Raw genomic sequence first — 23,143 nt, forward strand, 5'->3', positions numbered from 1 at the left:
GACACAATACCTTAATTTTATTTATTTATTTTTATGTGGTGCTGAACCCAGTGCCTCACATGTACTAGGCAAGCGTTCTCTCACTGAGCTATACTCCCAATCCCTTCAATATGTTCTCATTGTAAAAGAAACATGTTATTTCTCTTTATTTTTTTCTCATGTTGTTCAGAGTAAATTCTAAAAACCACTTAAAAGGCATTGTGTATGGAGAGTATTTATGACATATAAAACTTCTTTGATGAATATATTGTGTTTTTACTTACTGTTTTTGAATATTACAAAACCATTCATTACAGTATATAGCAAAGGATTGTGGATAATTATATGTCCAATAGAGCATCACTAATTATATACCTCTACCCAATGCAAAATATTTTATAACTATATAGATCAATGAGCTTTTTTATACACTGAATAAATGATCTCCAGTGATAATTGGAAAAAATAAGACTTTTAAGTAAAACTATCCTATCCCTTTTTTAAAAAAACGATTAAATACAAATATATGAATGCTTTTGGATAAGAATTAGGTGGGATGTTCCAGAGATGATTCACAACATATTCTTTGAATAATGTGAATATATTATATATTCAGTATCCTGGTATGTTTTAATTTATTTGTTATCTTGAGAAAATTTAAACCTAAGAAATGAAAGTTATACACAATCTATTATTATTGAGTGTCCTCTTTTATCAAGTTAATACTTTCCCTCATTAAAAAATAATAATGATGTTTATTTCCAAAAATGTTTTTCCCCCCAAAGAAAAAAGATTTTAGTTCCATTCTGTAGAGAAGGAGATAGAAGTTCACCTTTATAAATTCACTTAGAGTAAAGATTCTATAAATATAGTCAAAACAAAGTCTGACGCTTTTGTACATCTCTATAAAAGATGTGTCAATGAATTGGATTTATATTTTTGACTCATTTCTGAAAATTTCAGAAATCAAAGAGGAAAAAAGTAGTTTTAAGCATCATAAAATTTTATTGGAATGATATATTGTTGCCTTTACAAGATTATGTGTTACTTGAGAGTCATTTTTATTTCCCTCCAGAGTTATTGAACTAACAGGGGATGTGACTCCTGATATGAAATCCATTGCCCAGGCTGACCTTATTGTCACTACACCAGAAAAGTGGGATGGAGTCAGCAGAAGCTGGCAAAATAGGAACTATGTTCAGCAAGTTACTATTCTCATCATAGATGAAATTCATCTGCTTGGTTGGTACCATTCTTTCTAAGTAATTATACAAACTTTGAGTCTTTTTATTGATATTATTTTTAATTGACAGATAATTGTATATAATGTTGGGGTACAATGTAATATTTTAAGATGTGCACACATACGCACACACACAGAGTGTGGAATAATTAAATCAAGCAAATTAACATCTGTTACATCAATTGTAATTTTTATGATGAGACATTAGAAATTTACTCTTTTAGCAATTTTTAAATATACATTTAGCTTTTTCATTTTTTTCTGACTGAAAGACCTGACCAGAACTATTTTAGAGGAGTAAAGTTTGTTAGGTTCTCATGTTTTAAGAGGTCTCAGTTTATAAATGTTCAATTTCATTGCTGTGGGCCTGAGGTACAGCAGAACATCATGGCAGCTCAGTTTATTGCAATCATGAAGCAGAAAGAACTCTGCTCACCAGAGACAAAATATAAACCCCAAAGGCAAACACCTAGTGACCTGTCTCCTCCAGCTATATTCTGCCTGCCTAGAATTACCACCCAGTTAATCCATATCACTGGGTTAACCCACTATAGATTACAACACTTATTATTATTTCACCTCTGAGTGTTCTTGCATTGTCTCACACATGAGCTTTTGGGGAAACCACATATCACAACTATAATGTACATTATTATTGACTATAGTTGGCCTGGTGTACTATGTATACTCACACACTCATTTCTCCTGTCTGACTGAAAATTCATATCCTTTGGTCAATATCTCCCTATTCCTTTTCAACCCCAGCATCTGGCAACTACCAGTCTACTCTTTATATCAGTTTTGATTTTTTTTTTATTCCACATATAGGTTAGATCATTCAGTTTTTTCCTGGCTTTATTCTTTTTACATAATGCCCTCCAACTTCATCCATAGTGTTACAAATGACAGAATTTCATTCTTTTTTTATTGCTTAAAAGTATAAACATATACCTATATGCATATACACACATGAACACACACTTATATATACACAGCACATTTTCTTTATCTATTCATTTGGTAATGGTCACTTAGGTAGATTCCATTTCTTAGCTATTAGGAACAATGCTGCATTGAACTTGAAAGCACCTATATCTCTTCAGCATATTGATTTCATTTCCTTTGGATATATACCCAGAAATGGGATTACTCTATCATATGGTAGTGTTATCTTTAGGTTTTTGAGGAACCTATAAACTTGACTTCATGCCTGCCTGCAGCAGCCACTTTGAATTTGTCAAATGATTAATGTATATTATTCTTATTTCCTAGGGGAAGAAAGAGGTCCTGTTCTAGAAGTCATTGTATCTCGAACAAATTTTATCTCCTCACACACAGAAAAGCCTGTTAGGATAGTTGGACTGTCTACTGCATTAGCTAATGCCAGAGACCTTGCTGACTGGCTAAATATTAAGCAGGTAGGTGAAAGATGGATAAGTCAGGCAGTAACATGACATAGGTAGCCACATTAAGGAGGCATCATAACATTATGAACATATATATGTTTGTATAATATATAAATTGAAATGGTTTCTCTCATCTTAACTATAGATGGGCTTGTTCAACTTCCGACCATCAGTACGCCCTGTTCCACTGGAAGTTCACATTCAAGGCTTCCCAGGTCAACATTACTGTCCCCGCATGGCAAGTATGAACAAGCCTGCATTTCAGGGTGAGCTTCAGTTTCTACTATTTCAGATTGAAATAGTAACCATTCTGAATTATAGCTATTAATTGTATTCTAAATGGTTTGGGTTTATTTTAAAGGGTAATAGTGGTCCAACTTATGCAAATATCTAAAGCTGATTACTTCAACTGTTAAGGAATATCTGTTAAACTACATTGAAATTAGACATATCTCACAAAAGTGTCTTTGTAGTAGGATAAAAATATGTAATTTTGAAAGCAATCAAATAATTCTATTAACATTTTCTTAGGACAATTACTAGTTTAAGCAATGATCAATAGAAACAAGTAAAAATTCACATAATCTTTATTTTTACTAGAAACCATAAAACTTTCAGTACTTTTTTACAGTAATTTAGTTTTTGTTTTGTTTTTTCATTTTTCCATTTCTAAAAAATTCATCAAACAGGAAAGATTTAAGAATAACACTCCTATTTTATTGAAACATGTTTAATTTAGACTACATTAGGAATATTTATTGTATCAATTAAAAATAACCTACAAAATAAATTCTCTAATGTGAACTGCTGTTGATTGTGAGGTGACAGTTGTGAGGTGACTTTTTAGCTTCTGTAATTAGCCTTATGACAGAAGCAAAGTATTGATTGTAAGATAGAGACCAATCTCAGCCATTCAGATTATTTACACCTCCACAGAAGCATTGTACAAAATCACTAATGAACAATAAATCTGCTGGGAACTGTTCAGCTACACTTGTTCTTGTAGCAGCAAAAATCCATTAAATGTTGTGGTTTAAAAAAGAGACAAAAGGCTGGGGATATGGCTCAAGCGGTAGCACGCTCGCCTGGCATGCGTGCGGCCTGAGTTCGATCCTCAGCACCACATACAAACAAAGATGTTGTGTCCGCCAAAAACTAAAAAATAAATATTAAAATTCTCTCTCTTAAAAAAAAAAAAGGTTTTAAAAAAGAGACAAATTCATTCATGATTGTGTGTACAAATGATACCAATATTGTAATAATTTGTGAGTTTAAACATTGCTTTTGTAATGATTTACAATCAATTTATCCTTTATATACTATACTATTCTGATAAATGGTTTTAAAAAGTGGGAAATAAGATAAATGAGTTTATTTTTCATAATGTGTATTGTTGAAAATGTGTGTATCTATTTAAGAAATGGCTGATTGCATATCATTGATGGAAATAAAGCATTTTGTATTTTGTAAATCAATAGTAGATAGCTGAAATTCCTGCACTTCTTAAGATACAGTATCAGCACAACTGCTGTCCTTATAAACTATTTATTATACTGGTAGTGATTACTGTATTTCTTTGAGTTTAGAAATATGATTTTATGATAGCTTTATTTCTCACCATTAGAGTATAAATATAGTCAAGGTCATGTCAGCGTTTCCATTATAAACCTTATATCTCAGGCCATAAAAAGGAATTCTTTACATTTCAAACAAGAAATTAAAACAAAGTTGAACTTTTTCACATAAAATTTGTGAATATCTCTGTGTTAAGAAAGCTATATAGACATTTATAAATTCTGCTTGGGCTGTCTTATCAGCATTTGGGAGTAAAGAAACCTCAGTTACAGTTAGAGCAAAATGATTTATGTGGTTCTTTAAGTAATTTTTTTTAATAGATTTGATTTACAGTATTCCTCCAGTGTTGTTACTCAGGTTTCCCAATATTCATTTCACCTTGTGTGTGCTGAGCATTCCCGTGCTATTTCTCAGATGTAAATTCAGGCAGAGCAACCTCTTAGCCAACTTCTGTATTTTATTTTCCCACTTGAAAAGTCCTGGTTTTAGAAAATCTGAAGGAAAATATTCTTTTGATTTATCTCTTGTCTGTTTCTTGGGACAATCTCTTCTAATTTTTCCATCTCATAACAGGGAAAAAATAAAAAGGAATTATCTTTAGTCTTTGAACATTTTTCATCACCCTGAAGGACTTGAATTTTGCAAGGAAAGCAAAAGGAAACAGAAGCAAGGTGCAGAGTCAAAGCAAAAGCTGCTGGCCTGAGCTCCTAGCTTTATTTATATAAATAGGTTACATTAGGTCATTGTCATCATTAGTACATATTGTTCATTGTATCACTAGGGAGGTTAGAGAGTTAGCAACATTGTGCAGCTTATTCCTCAGTTACATACTAATTTGCAATGTGCAATGTTAGGAGCTTTGTGTAACTCTCAAGAAAGCTTATTGTATAAAGTTACTGTCATATGGACAGGTTTAGACTCAGTGGTTGTCTAACAAGAGAGGTTCTTTATTCCTAGAAGCTGAGTATCTTGAGATCAAGGTCTAGGCTGATAAGACTCTAACACAGAGCCTCCTCATGGAGGGCATTACCATAGCAGCGAGGCATTGTATATGTAATAGTTATCTTACTAGTTCCTGGGAGAAACTGCAGAATATTCCAACCGTGGAAAACAAAATGTCTATTATTCCCTGGGAGTTTGCTCACCAGAGGAAATTTGTTGTCTTATACATTTCCACATCCAGAATCCTTACAGAATCTTATCAGATCCCAGGACCAATTAACTATAATATCACAATTTTCACAGGCAGAAATGTTTCAGAAACACTACTTAGAAATAGAAAACTCAACTTAATCATGTGAGCATTTAAGGTTCTCCTTCCAGGTCAATTCAGAATAGAACTTGGAGCTGACATAATTGCATTTTCCCTCTCCTAGGCATTATGCTCCTTAGATAGATCCAGGAATCTCTCCTTTCCTGTCATCTATGTAGAATGCTGTCAGATCCATTTAGTACCTGGAATAATGCTAAATGTTATGACCAAATTAACAATTCAGCTAAACCGTTGGCAACATCAGTTTTATACACCTATTTGATATCTATCTGAAATTTATCTTCTAGTGTTAAGCAACTTAACATTTCATTTTCCACAACTTTACAACAGCAATTAGAAGTCATTCTCCAGCCAAACCTGTTTTGATATTTGTCTCATCAAGACGTCAGACTAGACTTACTGCTTTGGAATTGATAGCCTTTCTGGCTACTGAAGAAGATCCAAAGCAATGGTTGAACATGGATGAAAGAGAAGTAAGCAACATTTTTTTCTTCTTCTTATACATATCAGATTTGTTTGTATTGTATTATAATGGAAATATAGATTTATGTTTAGTTTTATTCTACAATAAAAGTATAAAATAACAGAAATTTAGAAAAAAAATAATAGAGGAAAGAAGAAATGTATTACACTGCCACCTTAAAACAACAAGATTAATATTCTAGTTAGTATTTTCCCATTAAATATTTACTTTAGGTATTCATGTTTGACTTTTTCTTTGATGTCATCATGATGTGTATATATTTTATACTCAACTATGTGTTTATAAATTTTGAACATTCCCTGCCCTTATAGAACTTATGATCACTTTTATATAATTAAATTTTTAAAAAATATACAATATAATCATTGTTTAAAATTTAGAAAATACTAAAATGTATATAAAAATTTTAAACTACTATAAAAACTACATGGTTTTATTCCTTTATGTAGATAGTTCATAATGTTCTTTGTTTGTTATTATGCATTTTTATTATCAGCTATGGTTTATTTAGAATTATTTCCTCAATATAGAGTTGTAAAAATAAAATTAGTGGGTCAAGTTATGAGAACTTTCCCACAGCTTTTTGTACACATTGCTAATTACTCTCCAAAAGGACTATATTAATTAATGTTTTCACCATTAATGTATGAATCACCAGCAGTATAGAAAAGTAACAGATTTTCTCATTTGTTGTAGTATATTGATGTATTATGATAAAATGTTTTCTTATTGTCTTAATGTATACCTTAATTTTAATTATTGAACATTTCTTTCATATATTTATTTAGGTTATTTTTCATATATTTATTTAATTTTTTTCTTTGCTGTCTCTTTATTTCCTTTGGTCTTTTATCTCTTTCAGTATACTTACAGATTTATTTGAGAGCCATGCCAAATTTAAAAATGATATATATATATACAAATATATAAAACTTTAAATATTACTTTTCATACATATATAATATTGTGCATATACATATTAATTATACACTCAGTTTGATAGTTCATTGCTTACCTTTTTGTCATCATGGTATATTTTCACAAATAGAAGATTTTTCATCTTATGTTTCCCTCTGATTCTTAGATATACCTCCTCTGTTCCATAGATTTAATATATAGTAATTTTCCTTCCTTACATTTTTCCAATTTAAAAAAATATTTTCCTAGATTGGACTATGATGAAATCAGTAACATAATTGTTGCATTGTCATCTCTCACCCTTCCTTCTTTCACATACACCTTTTGTGATCTCATGCACTGAGAAACAGTGCCGTTCATCATCAATAACAAGATTCCAAACATCCAGTCTTATAGTTTGCATATTTCTTCCTCTCCATTTCTCATGATTCATTTAGGATTACTAAGTCTGTTGGATAGCACTGCATATATTACAATAATACGCAATAGTGAACTGCTATTTCGGAATGTTCTTGTTTTGTTCCATAGATGACCTTATTCACTAGCATTGAGCCCCACACATTAGCTTAATATAAAGGGTATCAAATGACTACTTGAAGTAGAGTGAAAACTACCACTGTATCTTTAATTTTTTATTATTGTTTTCTTAATGTTCATGCTTATACTAAATATTTTTTAAGATAATAATTTAAGGTCAAAATAAGTTTTTAAAAGATTTTTTGTCTTATGTTACCTGGTATACCCAAATAATCACCCCATTTTTGTCTAAAACAGTATAAATTAAGAGACAAAGCAAGAAATAGTTATATGGGATATTGCTGACTTAGTTTATGTGCAGCATGTATCTTAGTTTAATTTTACTTCTCTTATGTTTTATCCCTAAAATTGTTCCAAATGGAAACTATTCTTTGAAGTCAGGGTACAAAGTACATACCTACTGCACACGTTTGAGGATGTTTGCTCAAAGTACGTAGGAACTATACATTTAGCACATATGTGACTCACATTAACTTCAAATGTGAACCTCATGTGTTCTTCCCTGCTATAATACACTTCTATTTTTTTTATTTTATTGTAATAATATGTGACCTAAGGAACTGAGAAAAAATCATTATTTGTTTTATATATTTTTAATCAGTGCAAAAAAATTATCACTAAGGCTAAGTGGAAACCATAGAATTTATTTGCTGATTTTTATCACTAAATTAAGCCAGAATTATGCCATTATCAGACCTTTTTTTTCACCAAGTCCACCTCAAGAATAAGGCAACTCAGGCTTTGTTTTATTACTGTCTTTAAAATCAATCTTAAAATAAAAATTTTAGAAAGTGTGTAATGGATTACTATGTAACTTCATTGTGATTATACCTAAATTATAAAATTATAAAATTATATATAAAATTATAAAATTATACCTAAATATATATATCACTTGGATTTTCAACTTGATTGATAGCTGCTATTTCTACCATTAACCTCAAACTAGTATTGGGTCTTTACATCAAACACTTTAAATGAGAACAGAAAATCTGAATGCCTGAATTTTAGTTTGTAGTATACATCAGGAAAAGACAATATTTTCCTTTCTTTGGCTTCTATTGTACAAGGCAAATTTCACATACTGGCTGTCTACAAAGAGTAAGGGTCCCTATAGTCCTTTCACTGCCAAAATTTATCCATACACTATTTTCCCCGTACCTACAATGTAAAAATACAAGAAAAGGTTTCCTACTAACAATGTAATTCTCCTTCATAGCCTAAATCTACTCATCTATCTTTAAGGAGACATTCAAAAATTTTATCATTGATATGATTTATCACGTAGGCCTGTATTTCCTGCAGATATGTGTTCATTTGTTTCTACAACTAACCAGGTTCAAAAACATTTATTATTTATTTCCTCTGTCATCTAGATATTCTGTCATCCTCAAGTTCTTTTGTAACCTCATTTTAGTATTTTCTAGCTAATAGGCTAACTTACAAAATTATGCACAAAGGATGAGGAAAGGAAAAAAAACAAAACAAAATTAGTTAAGATGATTCTTGTTTGTTTTATGGTGCCAGGGATCAAACTCAGGGCCTTATACATTCCAGGCAAGTATTCATTCACTCAGCTACATCCCCAGCCCAACTAAATTAATTAAAATGTATTAGTGCCTTTATCAGATACCAAATAAGCAAGGTAGAGCCAGTGCATTTGTTTCTACAGTTAACCAGGTTCAAAAACATTTATTATTTACTTTCTCTATCATCTATCACTTGTACACATTTTCTTCAGCTAGTCACTATGCTAATTAAATGCACATTTCTAAGAGTTGAGATGTTAAGTTTTTACCTATGCTTAATATATAGGTTTGAAAAATCTGAATTTTTAATTATTTAATTAACTAATTTTTCAGGTAGTCACAGCAGTGTGAGATTCATCTAAAATTTTCTCTCCACTTATTTTATAACAATATTTCATTAGAATCAATTTCCCAGACTATTTTGAGACTACATTTTGTTTGTGCATTCGGCAGCATGGCAGCCTTAAATGCTCATGTAGCTATTTCTGTAAATTGTTATTTCCATGCAAATTGTCAATCTCTTGTATATTAGTCTTCCAAACTAGCAAAACTGGAGTTATAAGCAAGGGAAGCAAACATTTTTAAGTAGCTTATATTCTTTCTCAGACTGCATCCAAATACCTTGACCAACTTGGTACTTTGGAAATAAAAAGAATTATTGTTTACTAGTGCAGAGCATATGCCTCATCCTTCAGAATGGTACCACAACTTTACAAGGTACTGTCTCCCAACTGCCATACTAAACTTATTCAGGTGATAAAAGGCAAAACAACATCAGTGCATCTTATGGTATCTCTCCATTGCCTTTCTTTTTCTTGATAAATATCATATTATAGGATATCATAATAATATATAAGGCATTAGGTAGGTCTACCTTTTGAGGATGTTGGCAGAACTATGATAGGTAAAATCCAAAGTATATATTCTTCTAGAAATAATTAGATGACCCTTCAGTGATAGAAGGGGTCTAGTATAATCTCCTTACTACCAAATAATTATCTGGTCCCATTGGTACTTTTTAATGGGCCCAGGGCTTATATTCATTGCAATAACTGGGTCTGCCTGAGGAAAAGAAAGTTTATATTTGGACCATGCATAATTGTCATCTTTTTCATCAAGGCCCCAAAGTATATGAGCCACTATATAAAACACTGTGACATACAGAGGATGCCTCCTATCCTCACAGGTGGTCCATTTTGTCTATTTGAAAATTAACAGCATTATACGCAATGCTATCCATCCATTGAAACTTCTGTCTTCTTAATCTGTCTTCTTAATACTTATCTTCCAATAGTACTCTTGTCAAACTACTTATCATCTGAATAATCCAGTAACTACAGGGCAAAATATGAGTCATCAACTTGCATCATCTTTACTTTGAAGTAAAATAATAGTGAAATATCTAGTTTATAATCAGTAGCTTCACTTGCAAAGTTCCTGAAATCATTCAGGCATACAGTCTTCTTTTTCTTTTTCCACACTATCCATAAAAATACATCCTCTCAAATAAAATAAATAAAAACAGGTGAAAAGGCAAATACTACAACTGAAACAACAAAAATGCAAAGGATCACTGGAGATTATTATGCAAAACCAAACCAACAAAATTGATAAAAGAAGAAATTAACAAATTCTTACAACATATACTTTATCAGCTGAACCATGAAAAAATAGAAAACCCGAACAGACCATTTACAAGTAATAAGATTGAACAGTTGTAAGAAGTCTTCCATCAAAGAAAAGCCCAGGATCAGATATATAGCTTCACTGCCAAATTCTACTAAGCAAATACCAACTCAACTCTAGTCATTCCCCCAAAAAATAGAAGAGGAAGGATTTCTTTAAAATACATTCTACAAGGCAAACATTACCCAACATCAAAATCAGATAAGGGTACCACAAGAAAAGAAAACTACAGACCAACATCTTTGATGAAGGTAGATGTAAAAATCCCTAATCAAATATGAGCAAACTGAATCCAACAGCACATTAAAAAGATCATTCATCATGATAAAATTGAGTTCATCTAAGGGCAAAAGAATAGTTCAATATTCACTAATCAATAAATGTAATACACCATATCAGTAGAAAAGCTGCAAACTTTTTCTCTAAGATCTAGAACAGGGCAAAGATGCCGACTATCACCACTTTTTTTTTTCTATATTGTCCTAGTCAGAGCACATAGGCAAAAGAAAGAAATAAAGGCTATCCAGATAGAAAAAAGAAGTCACTTTGTCACTGTTTGCAGATAACATGATCTTACCTATAGAAAACTCCAGAAACTCCACCAATAAATTAATTCAGCAAAGTTATAGGATTTAAAATCAACATACAAAAATTAGTAGTTAAGCAAATAAAGGAATATATGAACAAATGTTAAAAAATTAGTAATTGCTACTTATCAACAGTGAAGTTGCTATGTGTGGATGTCTGTAGGAGAAATCAAAAAAGCAATTCCACTTGTAATAGCTACAAAATTAAAATAAAATATCTATGAATAAATTTAACCAAAAAGGTTAAAGATCTTTACAATGAGTATTATAAAACATCAATTAAAAAATTAAAGAGACACAAAAAAATGGAAAAACATTTGTGTTCAGGAATTGGAAGAATATTGTTGAACTGTCCATGCTCCCCAAAGCAATTTACAGATTAAATGCAATCTCTATCAAAATACTAATATTATTCCTCACAGAACAAGGAAAAACAATCATAAAAATTATATGTAATCACAAAAATATCCAATTAGCCAAAGCCATTTTGAACAAGAAGAAAGAAGCAAAAGGCATTATGCTATTTGCCTTTAAAGCATGAGGTTACTTCATAACTGTAGTAATCAAAGCAGTGTGGTATTGACATAAAAATAGAAAGGGGAAGGGACAGTTTTTTCAATAAATGGTGATGGGAAAACTGGATATACACATGCCAAAGAAAGCGAGACCCCTACTTTTTAACTACTTACAAAGATAACTTCAAAAGTAAACTTGAACATAAATGTTGACTTCAGTGTAAGACTTGAAATTATGAGACTGCTAGATGAAAACATAGGGGAAATGCTTCAAGACATTGAAATAGGAAAGGATTTTTTTTGAACAAGATTCCAAAAGCACAGAAAGCAAATGCAAAAATGGAAAATAGGGTTACATAAAACTAAAAAGCTGTGCATAGCAAAAGAAACACTCAACACTGTACAGAGACAATCCTGCAGAATGCTATAAATGTGCAGTGTATGTATCTGACAAGGGGTTGATATCCAGATATATATAAGAAAGTCCAAACTGCAATAGCACAGTTGAGGTGTGCAATAATAACCAAGTTTAAAAAATGAGTAATAGAATGTAGGCATTTCTCTAAAGAAGTCATACAGATGGCCAACAGTTACACTTAAAAAAAAAAATGTTCATCACAAATCAACAGGAAAACACAAATCAAATGCACAATGAGACATTACCTATCCCCAGTAAGAATGACTAGTATCAAAAGACTAAAGATAACAAGTACCATTGAGGGTATGGAGAAAAGAGGACCTTTACACAGTCTTAGTGGGAATGTAAATTATACAGCAGTTATGGAAAACAGTTTGAAGGTTCCTCAAAGGATTAAAAATAGAACTATCTTATTATTCATCAACCTTACTATGGATATAGAGGAAATGAAGTAAGTATCTTGAAAAGCCACCTATACTTCCATGTTAATTGCAGCACTATTCACAGTAGCCAGGAAATGGAAACAATGTAAGTATCAATCAACTGATGAATGGATAAAGATGACATATACACAATAGAATACTATCCAGCTATAAAAATAATGAAAAGCTATTCTATGTGACAACATGGATGGAAATAGAGATCATTAAGTCAGTCACAGAAAGGCAAGTAGCACATGACCTCACTAATGTGGAATTAGAAAAAGTTGATCTCAGAGAAGTTGAGAGTAGAATTGTGTCCAGGAACATTGGTGCAGGAAAGTTGGGTAAAAGTTGATCAAAAGTTCTGGGATAGTATTTGTTCCACAGTGTGGCAACTATGGAAAACAATCATGTGTTGTATGTTTCAAAAAGCAAGAAGAATGTATTTGAAAGTTTTTACCACAAAGAAATAATAAATATTTGAGGAGAAAAATACATTTAACCTGATTTAAACATTATGCAATGTATACAGGTATTGAACATTACATGGAACCCCACTGATATGTACTTTTATGTTTGATATGTACTTTTATGTTTGTGTATCAATTTCTTAAATAAAAATACATAAAATGAGTTGTTTTATATATACTCTAAAAAATGAACAATAAATAACAATTCTATAATTCAAATCAGTAGCCAGCCTTACCAGAATTTGTATTAACTTAACATGTATTTATTAAATATCTTCAACTTATGTATATGTATGTGGTTTCTCAAATAAAATAATAGCAACTTGTGAAAATTTCTATGAAAGAAACCAATAAGAAATTAAATAGAATAAGAGAATGGTTGGTTACCTTAAATAGAATGGTTAGGGAAGGTTCTCTAAAGAGATGTCATTAAAGCTCAGAACTGAAGGAAGAGATTAAGCAAGCTATTCCAAGAAAGGAGATAATAGCTTTCAGGCTAAGCAAACACTGTGTTAAAGTATCTGAGAGATCTGTTTGGCTATTGCAGAATAAATTAGGAGGATTGTAACACAGTTGAGGTGGGCAAAGTCCATTTTGTACAAGGCCACAGACCCTTAGTTAAACAGTTTGAATTTTATTCCAAGTAATATAGAAAAACAGTCATTTGTTGATTTCTTCAAATGACATTCATTGAGCTCCTTCTGTGTGCCTGGTAAAGTTCCTTCCTTATGGAATTAACATTCTGGTGGAAATGATAGATAATAAGCAAATATGTGAAACTGTGATGATTCTTATGGAAAAAATACTAAACAAAGTAAAGGGAGTCGGGAGAGAGCCCAGCAGTAGTGAAATGTTACAAAATAATGAAGTTAGACTTCTATGATGAGGTGGTCTGAATAGAAAACTGAAAGAAGCAAACCAAACTGAGGGAGGAGTATTCCAGGGCAGTAAAAGATTTTAAACTAGGCAAATTGCGTACCCTAATTTACATTTTAAGATCACTTTTGCTACTTAGTGAAAAATGGATTGAAATAGAATTATATGTAGAATTAATTATTTTGGTGGCTTAAGGTCCCCCTAGGTTTGTGGCAGTGAGAATAGGATATTCTGATAAATGAGAAATGAAAGCTGAGTAAAAGAAAGGAATCAAGAATGACTCTATGAAGCTAGTCGAATCTTGAAACCAAAAGCAGACAAAAACACATTCAGGGGTCAGGGGAGGGGACTTCAGACCAATATCCTTAATGAACATAGATGGAAAAATTCTTAATAAAAGATTGGCATATTTTATACAAAACACCACGATCAAGAGAGTGATACAAATTGGAAAAGAAGAGCTCAAACTATCTCTGCTGATGACATGATTCTATATTTAAGAGACCCAAAAACTCCACCAGAAAACTTTTAGAACTCATAAGTCAATTCAAAGCAGCAAGATACAAAATTAATACCCAGAAATCAATTGTGTTTCTATACTCCAACAATAAAACAGCCGAAAGAGAAATTAGAAAAACTATCCTATTCATAATAGCCTCAAAAACATTAAAAATTTTAGGGAATCAAATCTATCAAAAGAGGTGAAAGACTTCTGCAATGAAAACTACAGAATACTAAAGAAAGAAATTGAAGACCTTAGAAGATAGAAAGATCTCCAATGTTTTTGGTTAGGAAGAATTAATGTCAAAATGGCCATACTACCAAAAGCACTCTACAGATTTAATGCAATTCTTATTAAAGTTCAAATGATGATCTTCATAGAAATAGAAAAAGCAGTCCCTAAATTCATCTGGAAAAATAAAAGGCCCAGAATAGCCAAAACAATCCTTAGGGAGAAAAGCAAAGGAGTAGGCATCAGAATACCAGATCTTAAATTATACTGCAGTCCTATAGTAACAAAAACAGCATCATATTTGCACCAAAACAGGCAAGACGACTATTGGAACATAATAAAAGACACAGCGAACTCACAAAAATACAATTACTTCAAAGAAAGACACCAAAAGCACACATTGGAGAAAAGAGAACCTCTTCAACAAATGGTGCTGGGAAAAGCATAAATCCATATGTAATAGAATGAAATTTAACCCCCATCTTAACCTGCACAAAGCACAGAGTGGACCAAGGACTTAGGCATTAGACCAGAGATGCTGCACTTACTACAGAAAAAGGAGGTCCAACTCTCTATCGTGTCAGCTAAGGAACCAACTTCCTCAATGACTCCTAAAGCACAAGAAGGAAAATCAAGAATCAGTAGATGCAATGGTATCAAACTAAAAAGCTTCTTCACAGCAAAGGAAACAATCAAAAATGTAAAGAGAGAGCCTACAGAATGGAGAAAGTCTTTGCTACCTGCACCTTAGATAGAATATTAATGTCCAAGACATACAAAGAACTCAAAAAATTTAACACACACACATAAAAAGTCCAGTTAACCCAATCAATAAATGGCCAAAGAAACTTAATTGGCACTTCACAGAAGAAATGAAAATGGTAAAAAAAAATATGAAAAAAATTGAACCTCTCTAGCAGTTGGAGAAATGCAAGTTAAAACTACACTGATACTTAATCACACTCTTGTCAAAATGGCCATTATCAAGAATACAAGTACAATAAATGTTGGTGAGGGTGTGGGGAAAAGGGTACACTTATACTTTGTTGGTGGGACTGCAAATTAGTGCAACCACTCTGAAAAGCAATATGGAGATTCCTTAAAAAACTAGGAATGGACCCACCATTTGACCAGTCCTCAGTATATAGCGTAAGGATTTAAAATCAGTATGCTACAGTGACACAGCCACTTCATTGTTTATAGAAACACAATTTACAATATCTAAGCTATGGAGCCACCCTAGATGCCCTTCAACAGATGAATGGATAAAGAAAATGTGTTATGTATATACATTGGGGTATTACTCAGCCATGAAGAAGAATGACTTTATGACATTTGCCAGTAAGTAAAAGCCAGATGTTGGATATTTTCACTGATATGTGGAAGCTAACCCACAGTAAAGGAGGAGAGGGGTGGAGTAGGTATTAAGTAGAATAGACAAGGGAGAATGAAGGGAAAGGAGGGAATAGGAAAACAAAAAAACAGTGAATGAACCTGACATAACTTTTCTGTGTATATATCCGAATATACCATGATGAATTTCACCATCATGTACATCTACAAGACTCAGTTTCTGGTTAGAATAAGATATATTCCTTGCTTGTCATATAACAAATTCTACTGTCATATAACTAAAAAGAACCAATTTAAAAAGAAGGATAACTCCTCATTATTAACTCTAATATTCAGGTAAATCATGATGCTATTTTTTGAAAAGGGGAAGGGTGAGAATGAACGTTGGAGGAGCAGGAAGACAGATTTGAGTTTTACAAAAAACTCAAATCTGTCTTGTATTTTGAACATGTTAATTTGTATACCTAGGACTTTCAAGTGGAAACTTCGAGGCAATTAGACATAAGAATTCTGTCAAAAACACAGAGGATGTTAGATAAACGTAGGAATTTGGAAGCGTCAGCATAGAGGCAATCTTTAAATCCAAGTGGGCATATGAGAAACTCTGGCAGTGAGTGTGGAGTAATTGGAGGTCTCAACGGGATTCTCTCATTTTAAGCAGAGGTAGAAAACGAAGAGCTGGCAGTAGGATCTGGGAGCGTGATTCCAGTGTGGTACAACACAGAAGAAGAGTTCCATGAAGGACTACTTTGCCACATCAAATTGTAATGGTAGTTTCGTGGGATGAGAGCTGAGAAACATCCTTGGGATTTAATACCTTGAGGTCCTGTATGTACTTGGCTAGCAGAGTCAGTGCATGTTGTGAACAGACGCCAACTTGGAATGAATTGAGATATAAATGAGGAGAAGGAAAAGAAATAGAAGCAAATACTCAACTCTTCTGGCAACCTAATATGTAATTTACCTAACATAATTTAATACCCAGCTAGTATGGTCTTTCAGCTCTCACATGGTATTCCCCAGTTTTTTTCCATTTGCAGGTAATTGTGCTAGATTCTACATAAGTTCCATCCATGACAAAGAGAGCAAAGACCTTCTTCTGAGTGAGTTTACTGGTTGAAATCTCAGAATATTGCTCTTATTTCATTTCTCATACCTTAGAAGAGACTAAATATCTGGAAAGAGAAAGCAGAATTCCAGCTGAAGGTTAGACTTTGTTCCTGAGTCTTGCTCACCTTCTTCCCTTTAACTTCTGTATGTTCTCAGTTAGCAGCAGGGATGCCCCTTTCAGCCTCCATAGTTTAAAAAAAGTTTGAATAGCTAAAACAAGAAGTGGCTATTCATTTTATCTTACAAGAGGAAATAAATTAGAGTTTTGCACCACCTGGTTGTCCTAAAAACCCTAGAATGAAAGATTGAGGTGGTACTTCAAAGTCTACAGAGAAAGGGGTGGGCATCAGAAGCAGGAAATAGCTTTCTGACTTGAGTAAGCTGGGTAAGGAATCTAGATGGAGGTAATATGAAAACAGGAGTTATTGGACATGAGGTTTTTTTTTTTTTTGAGCAACAATATAGTTAATTCTTACTAATTTAGACAGGAAACTATCTGAATTATACAGGACATAATTAAAGAAATTTGCCAGTTATAATTTTACATATTTCTTCAAAGTATATTTATAAAAAACTATATTGGTTACAGGTGAATAGGAAGAACAATTTTATGAAAAGTAAAATTGAGAATATTTTCACATGCTCAATACTGAAGGATGGGTGTCTTTAAATGTTTGAAAAGTTTATTATTTTAAGATAAACATAATTTATCCAGCCTCATAACAAACAAAGTCTTAATAGATTAAAGTTGTCTACCTTTACTCAAAGTCATCAGAAGTTCAGATTTGTTAGGATTTCTACTAATAACATTAGACTATAGTTTTTCTTAATTTATTTGCCTTTTCATTTAGCATACAGACAAATATTGGCATCTTCTTATATGTAAGAATTTAGTTCCAGGCTGTTGAAAATCAGAAATGGAGTTGAGTTTAATTCATGGTAATCACATCATTTTCAACTCAAACAACCTGTTTTTTATCAAAATAAAATTTTGATAAGTGCTTTTTCTCTTTTGTCAGACCTTGGACCTATAATAGCTGAGGAGAGTTTTTAAGAAACTATTAGGCTAAAATATTAAGTGTCAAACTGACATTATCTATAGATTTGCTGAGCATTGGACATTTGAATTCAGTTGGCCTTATGGAATTTTTGTGTGATTGAAAACATCTATTTAAGACCCTTAAACTCCAAGGTGAATAGCTTTTTAATTTTATTTTATTTTTCTTGGTTGTTTTCATGTATGTCCTTTTGAAGAAAGAGGCAAAACCCTTATTATATTTAGTGATAATTGATATATTTATAGAATACTATTTGTTAAAGATTTGTATTATCATATTTAATCATGAATTTGGGAAGATAGTTCTTTCCTTCCTTCCTTCCTTCCTTCCTTCCTTCCTTCCTTCCTTCCTTCCTTCCTCTCTCTCTCTTCTTTCTTCCTTCCTTCCTTCCTTTCTTCCTTCCTTCCTTTCCTTCTTTCCTTCTTTCTTTCTTTTAATTAGTTATATATGACAGCATATTGCATTTTGTTTCATTGTACCCAAATGGAACACAACTTTTCATTTCTCTAGTTTTACATGATGCTGAATCACACCATATTTGTAGTCATACATGTACCTAGGGTAATGATATCTATCTCATTCCACTATCTTTACTGCCCTCATCCCCCCTTCCTTTCCCCTACTTTGCTCAATCAAAATTTCTGCATTTTTCCCATGCCCCTCACCATTATGGATCAGCATCTACTTATCAGCTTTTCATTTTGGGGGATTGGCTTATTTTTCTTAGCAAGATACTCTCCAACTCCATCCATTTACCTGCAAATGCCATAAATCTATTCTCTTTTAATGCTGAATAATATTCTATTGCATATATATGCCACAGTTTCTTTATTCTTCTATTGAAGGGCATCTAGCTTGTTTCCACAGTTTAGCTATTGTGAATTGAGCTGCTATAAACATTGATGTATGCTGATTTAAATCCTTTGGGTAAAGACCAAGGAGTGCGATAGCTGGGTCAAATGACAATTCCATTCCAGTTTTTCTAAGGAATCTCCATACTGCTTTCCAGAGTGGTTGCACCAATTTGCAGTGCCACCAGCGATGTATCCCCTTATCCTCAACAACACTTACTACTGCTTGTATTCTTGATAATTGCCATTCTGACTTGAGTGAAATGAAATCTTAGAATAGTTTTAATTTACATTTCTGTAATTACTAGAGAAGTTGAACTTTTTTCATATATTTGTTGATTGATTGTATAACTTCTCAGAAGTGTCTTTTCAGTTCCTTAGTCCATTATTAATTGGGTTATTTGTTTTTGTTTTTGTTTTTATATGAAGTTTTTTGAGTTCTTTTTATATCCTGGAAATTAGTGCTCTGATGTGCATATAGTAAAGATGTTCTTCCACTTTGTGGGCTCTGTCTTTATATTATTGATAGTTTCCTTTGCTGAGAAGAAGCTTTTTAGTTTGAATCCGTCCCCTTTATTAATTCTTGATTTTATTTTTTGCACTTTTGGAGACTGGTTAAGGGAGGATACATTCTTGTTATCCCAGTTTTGCGGATACAGAAACTAAAACAGAAAGATAGGATGATTTTTCCTGAAGAACACAAAGCAAATGGCACTTGAGAACTCAAAACCATTATAGCTAACTCAGAGCCTGTGTTCCTTATTTAGCCATGCAGTAACTGGCATACTGGCAACATCCAGACTAGAGAAAATAGAAAGGCAAGGTGCAGTACATAGAATTTGATGGGTATTAAAGTGCAATAAAGAAAAATCAAGCTTAACATGGTGGAGCATACTTATAAATCCCAGCTATTGAAGAGTCTGGGTCAGGAGAACTTTGAATTTGAGGCTAGCCTCAGCAATTTAGCAAGACCCCATCTCAGAAGGTGGGGTGGGGAAGGAGATTGGAGGTGGGGGTGGGGACAATAAGAGAAAGGAGTGATAGAGAAAGGGAGGAAGGGAAAAAATCAATAGCTAAAATGTCAAACAACAGTAACCAACAAGAACTCCGCCAAAGAAAATGTGGTTTATATACATAATGGAGTATTACTCAGACATGAAGAATGATTTCATGGCATTCACTAGTAAATGAGTGGATCTGGAGATTTCATTCTAAGTGAAATAAGACAGCCCCCAAAAAACAAATGTCAGATCTTCTCTCTGGTATGTGAATACTCACCTATAACAGGGGTGGAGGGAGAATTAGAAGTTCAGTGAGTTAGACAAAGAGGAATGAAGGGAAGGGAGAGGGTACACGAATAGGAAGGAAAATGGAATTAATCTGATATAACTTTTCTATGTACATATATTAATACACCACAGTGAATCTCAACATCATGTACATCCACAGACTAGGATCCCAATTAGAATAAGATAATATTCCATGTTTATATGAATATCTCAAAATAGCTTCTACTGTCATGGATAATACTGTTCTCAGCTATTAAAAGATCAGAGGAATCCAGCAGCATTACCAGTGATAACATAATTGCACCAAATGAGTTGGGTTGACCTAATTAATTGTAGAATTAAAGAAACAAGTTTAAAAAAAAAGAGTGAATCCTAATATAAACTATGGAGTTTCGTTAATTCTGTATCTGTATTGTCTTAGCAATAGTAACAAATGCACTACACTACTTAATATAATTACTGTAAATTAAACTATCTTGGGGAAGGGGGTAGATGGGAACTCAGTGATTTCTGCTAAAATTTTACAAAACCTAAAGCTGTTCTAAAAAATAAAATCTGTTATTTTAAAAAATTGTAAAGAAATCAGAAGATGTAATTTTTTTCTTAGAGAAAAAAAGGTCATTTTTCATAACTTTATTTTTAGGTATGGGGTGGAAATACAACAGCAAATAAATAAATTTGGAAATAAATAAATAAATTTATCTACATAGAATTCCCAACTTGTGTGTCTAATACAGTCCTCATTAACTCAAATCTTACCTGTTTTCTGCTTATGGTCTAAAATAATGGGTCTAGCCTTGAGCCTGGTAAATAATATCATTTCTTTAAGTAGCTATTTAAAGTTTCTCTCATCTGTGCAGTGATTTGGGAGTGACATTCTAGTTGAAAGCATAGACTGGAGCTAGGTTTCCTGGGTTCAATACTTACTGTCCATTATAAGTATTGTGACATTGGTAGGCTGCTTAAGCTCTGAGCCTTATATCTTCATCTATAAATAATAATAACCCCATCCTTATAGGAATGTGGTGAGGATTAAGGTGTTGAAAGATTTAAGATACTGAAACATAGTAAGTGTTCAGTATATGCTAACTGTTCCAGGTTGTGACAGCACTCAAAAAAGTATTCGATTTTAAGGGGTTTGAGTTAGGAATGCTCAACTGGAAATATCCCAAATATTTCTATGGAGTCTGTGGAAATATCCCAAATTCCAAAAACTCCTGAAATGGAAATACTTCTGGTCCTAAGCATTTCAGATAAGGGATACTCAGATAAGGCATATTTATAATATTACTGATGGTACAGAGATAATAATAATACTTTATAAACAGGTTACTTTGGCTGAAAAATATTTGATGAGATTGATCTTCCATTTATCCTTTTGCTTGTGATCTTTTACAGATTAAATTTATGTCAATAAAGTATTTTATGATGATGCTACTTTAGAAAATTAACTGCAATATTCCTTTTCAAATCATCTTTATCTACATTTTTAATATTTTTAAATTGTAGATAAATGTAATACCTTTATTTTATTTATGTTATTTTTATGTGATAAGGATCAAACCCAGTGCCTCACAAGTGCTGTCCACTGTGCTACATCTCCAGCCAAATTTATTATATTTAATTACATGTAAATATGCTCATATATTAACAGTATAGTAAACTATTTTGAAATGTGGCTGTCTTTGAGTTTGAGAAGGGGCAAAAAAGGGAAATAATTTTGGAGTATTGGTAATGTTTGGAAACTTATTTTTAGTTTATTGTATTTCTTTAATTCTTTTCTATTAGTAGATCAATAGAATGGTCTAGTGTATCTTTCATTGTTATTTCTTCCTTCTGTCTATGGGGTTTATCATGCAGAAGTATATTATCAGAAATTAATATTTACAAGGAAATGTTTTAATTTAACATCTGTACCAGATGTGACATATTTAAAACAATTGATAAACATTTTTCAGTGGCATATGGTCTGAGTCTAACATGCTTTGAAAAGAGTACAGAGTTCTGATAATGAGGATTCTGTGAAAATGGGAAAACCAGTATAACATAAGCTTTGAGAAAGTATGGGTTTTTAGCATCTTGAAACAATATATCACACTCAAAGGGACAGAATTGGGCTCCACAATCTGTTAGCTCATTCTTGTCCAATCTGGTCTCCTCCTTTCTTTTGGAGCCAGCATTGTCATCAGCTCACTGAATTATATTCTGACTGGAATGTATTTCAGGCACAGAGTAATGTGTCTACTTAAGTGGAATCCTATCTTTCTATAAAAGTTTTTTGAGTATAATAAATTTAAAATATAAAAAAATTTTATTAAGTTAAAGTAAGTGGTTCAACAGTTTACATATGTGCCTATTCCCCTGTTGCCCTAAAAAAAAAAAAAAAAGAAAAACCACTACTTTGAGCAACATAGATGTTTTTCTTTTATGTATAATTTTTAGTAAATTTTTATTTAACTATTAGGTGGTTAGACATATTGCAAAGGCTGTTTATTATGAAAATACCTATACATTATAATAAATATTTGTTTAACAGAAATTAACTGGAATAAAAAGTTCTCTACTGAAGTTTTTTTTATTATGATCATTATTAATTCTGTACAGCCCTTCTTAACAAGAATTAAGCCTTAATGCCCTCAGGGATCCATTTTTTGTAATAAATAAACTTGTCTCCTACCCATCTAGTATGGTACTAGCTATTCTTGGAAAAGTTGAGATGGTAACCCAAACATTTTTATAGGCCTTTTTTTTTTAATATTTGTTTTTCAGTTTTTGGTGGACACATCTTTATTTTTTTTATTTTTATGTGGTGCTAAGGATTGGACCCAGAG

The 23,143-nt window shown here is 32.3% G+C and overlaps 1 protein-coding gene across 4 annotated transcripts in view; it reads left to right on the forward strand.

The window, feature by feature from the left end:
* Ascc3 (activating signal cointegrator 1 complex subunit 3) overlaps positions 1-23,143 on the forward strand; it is a 363,263-nt gene that overhangs the window by 239,681 nt on the left and 100,439 nt on the right. For all 4 annotated transcript variants that reach the window (XM_076858390.2, XM_076858389.2, XM_076858391.2 and 1 more), the window contains 4 exons: positions 1,055-1,221; positions 2,495-2,640; positions 2,774-2,894; positions 5,807-5,949. In XM_076858390.2, the coding sequence (XP_076714505.2) occupies positions 1,055-1,221; positions 2,495-2,640; positions 2,774-2,894; positions 5,807-5,949 (577 nt within the window). The remainder of the gene's footprint in view (positions 1-1,054; positions 1,222-2,494; positions 2,641-2,773; positions 2,895-5,806; positions 5,950-23,143) is intronic.

The sequence above is a fragment of the Callospermophilus lateralis genome, chromosome 6, assembly GCF_048772815.1.
Source record: "Callospermophilus lateralis isolate mCalLat2 chromosome 6, mCalLat2.hap1, whole genome shotgun sequence".
NCBI classification, from domain to species: Eukaryota; Metazoa; Chordata; class Mammalia; order Rodentia; family Sciuridae; genus Callospermophilus; species Callospermophilus lateralis.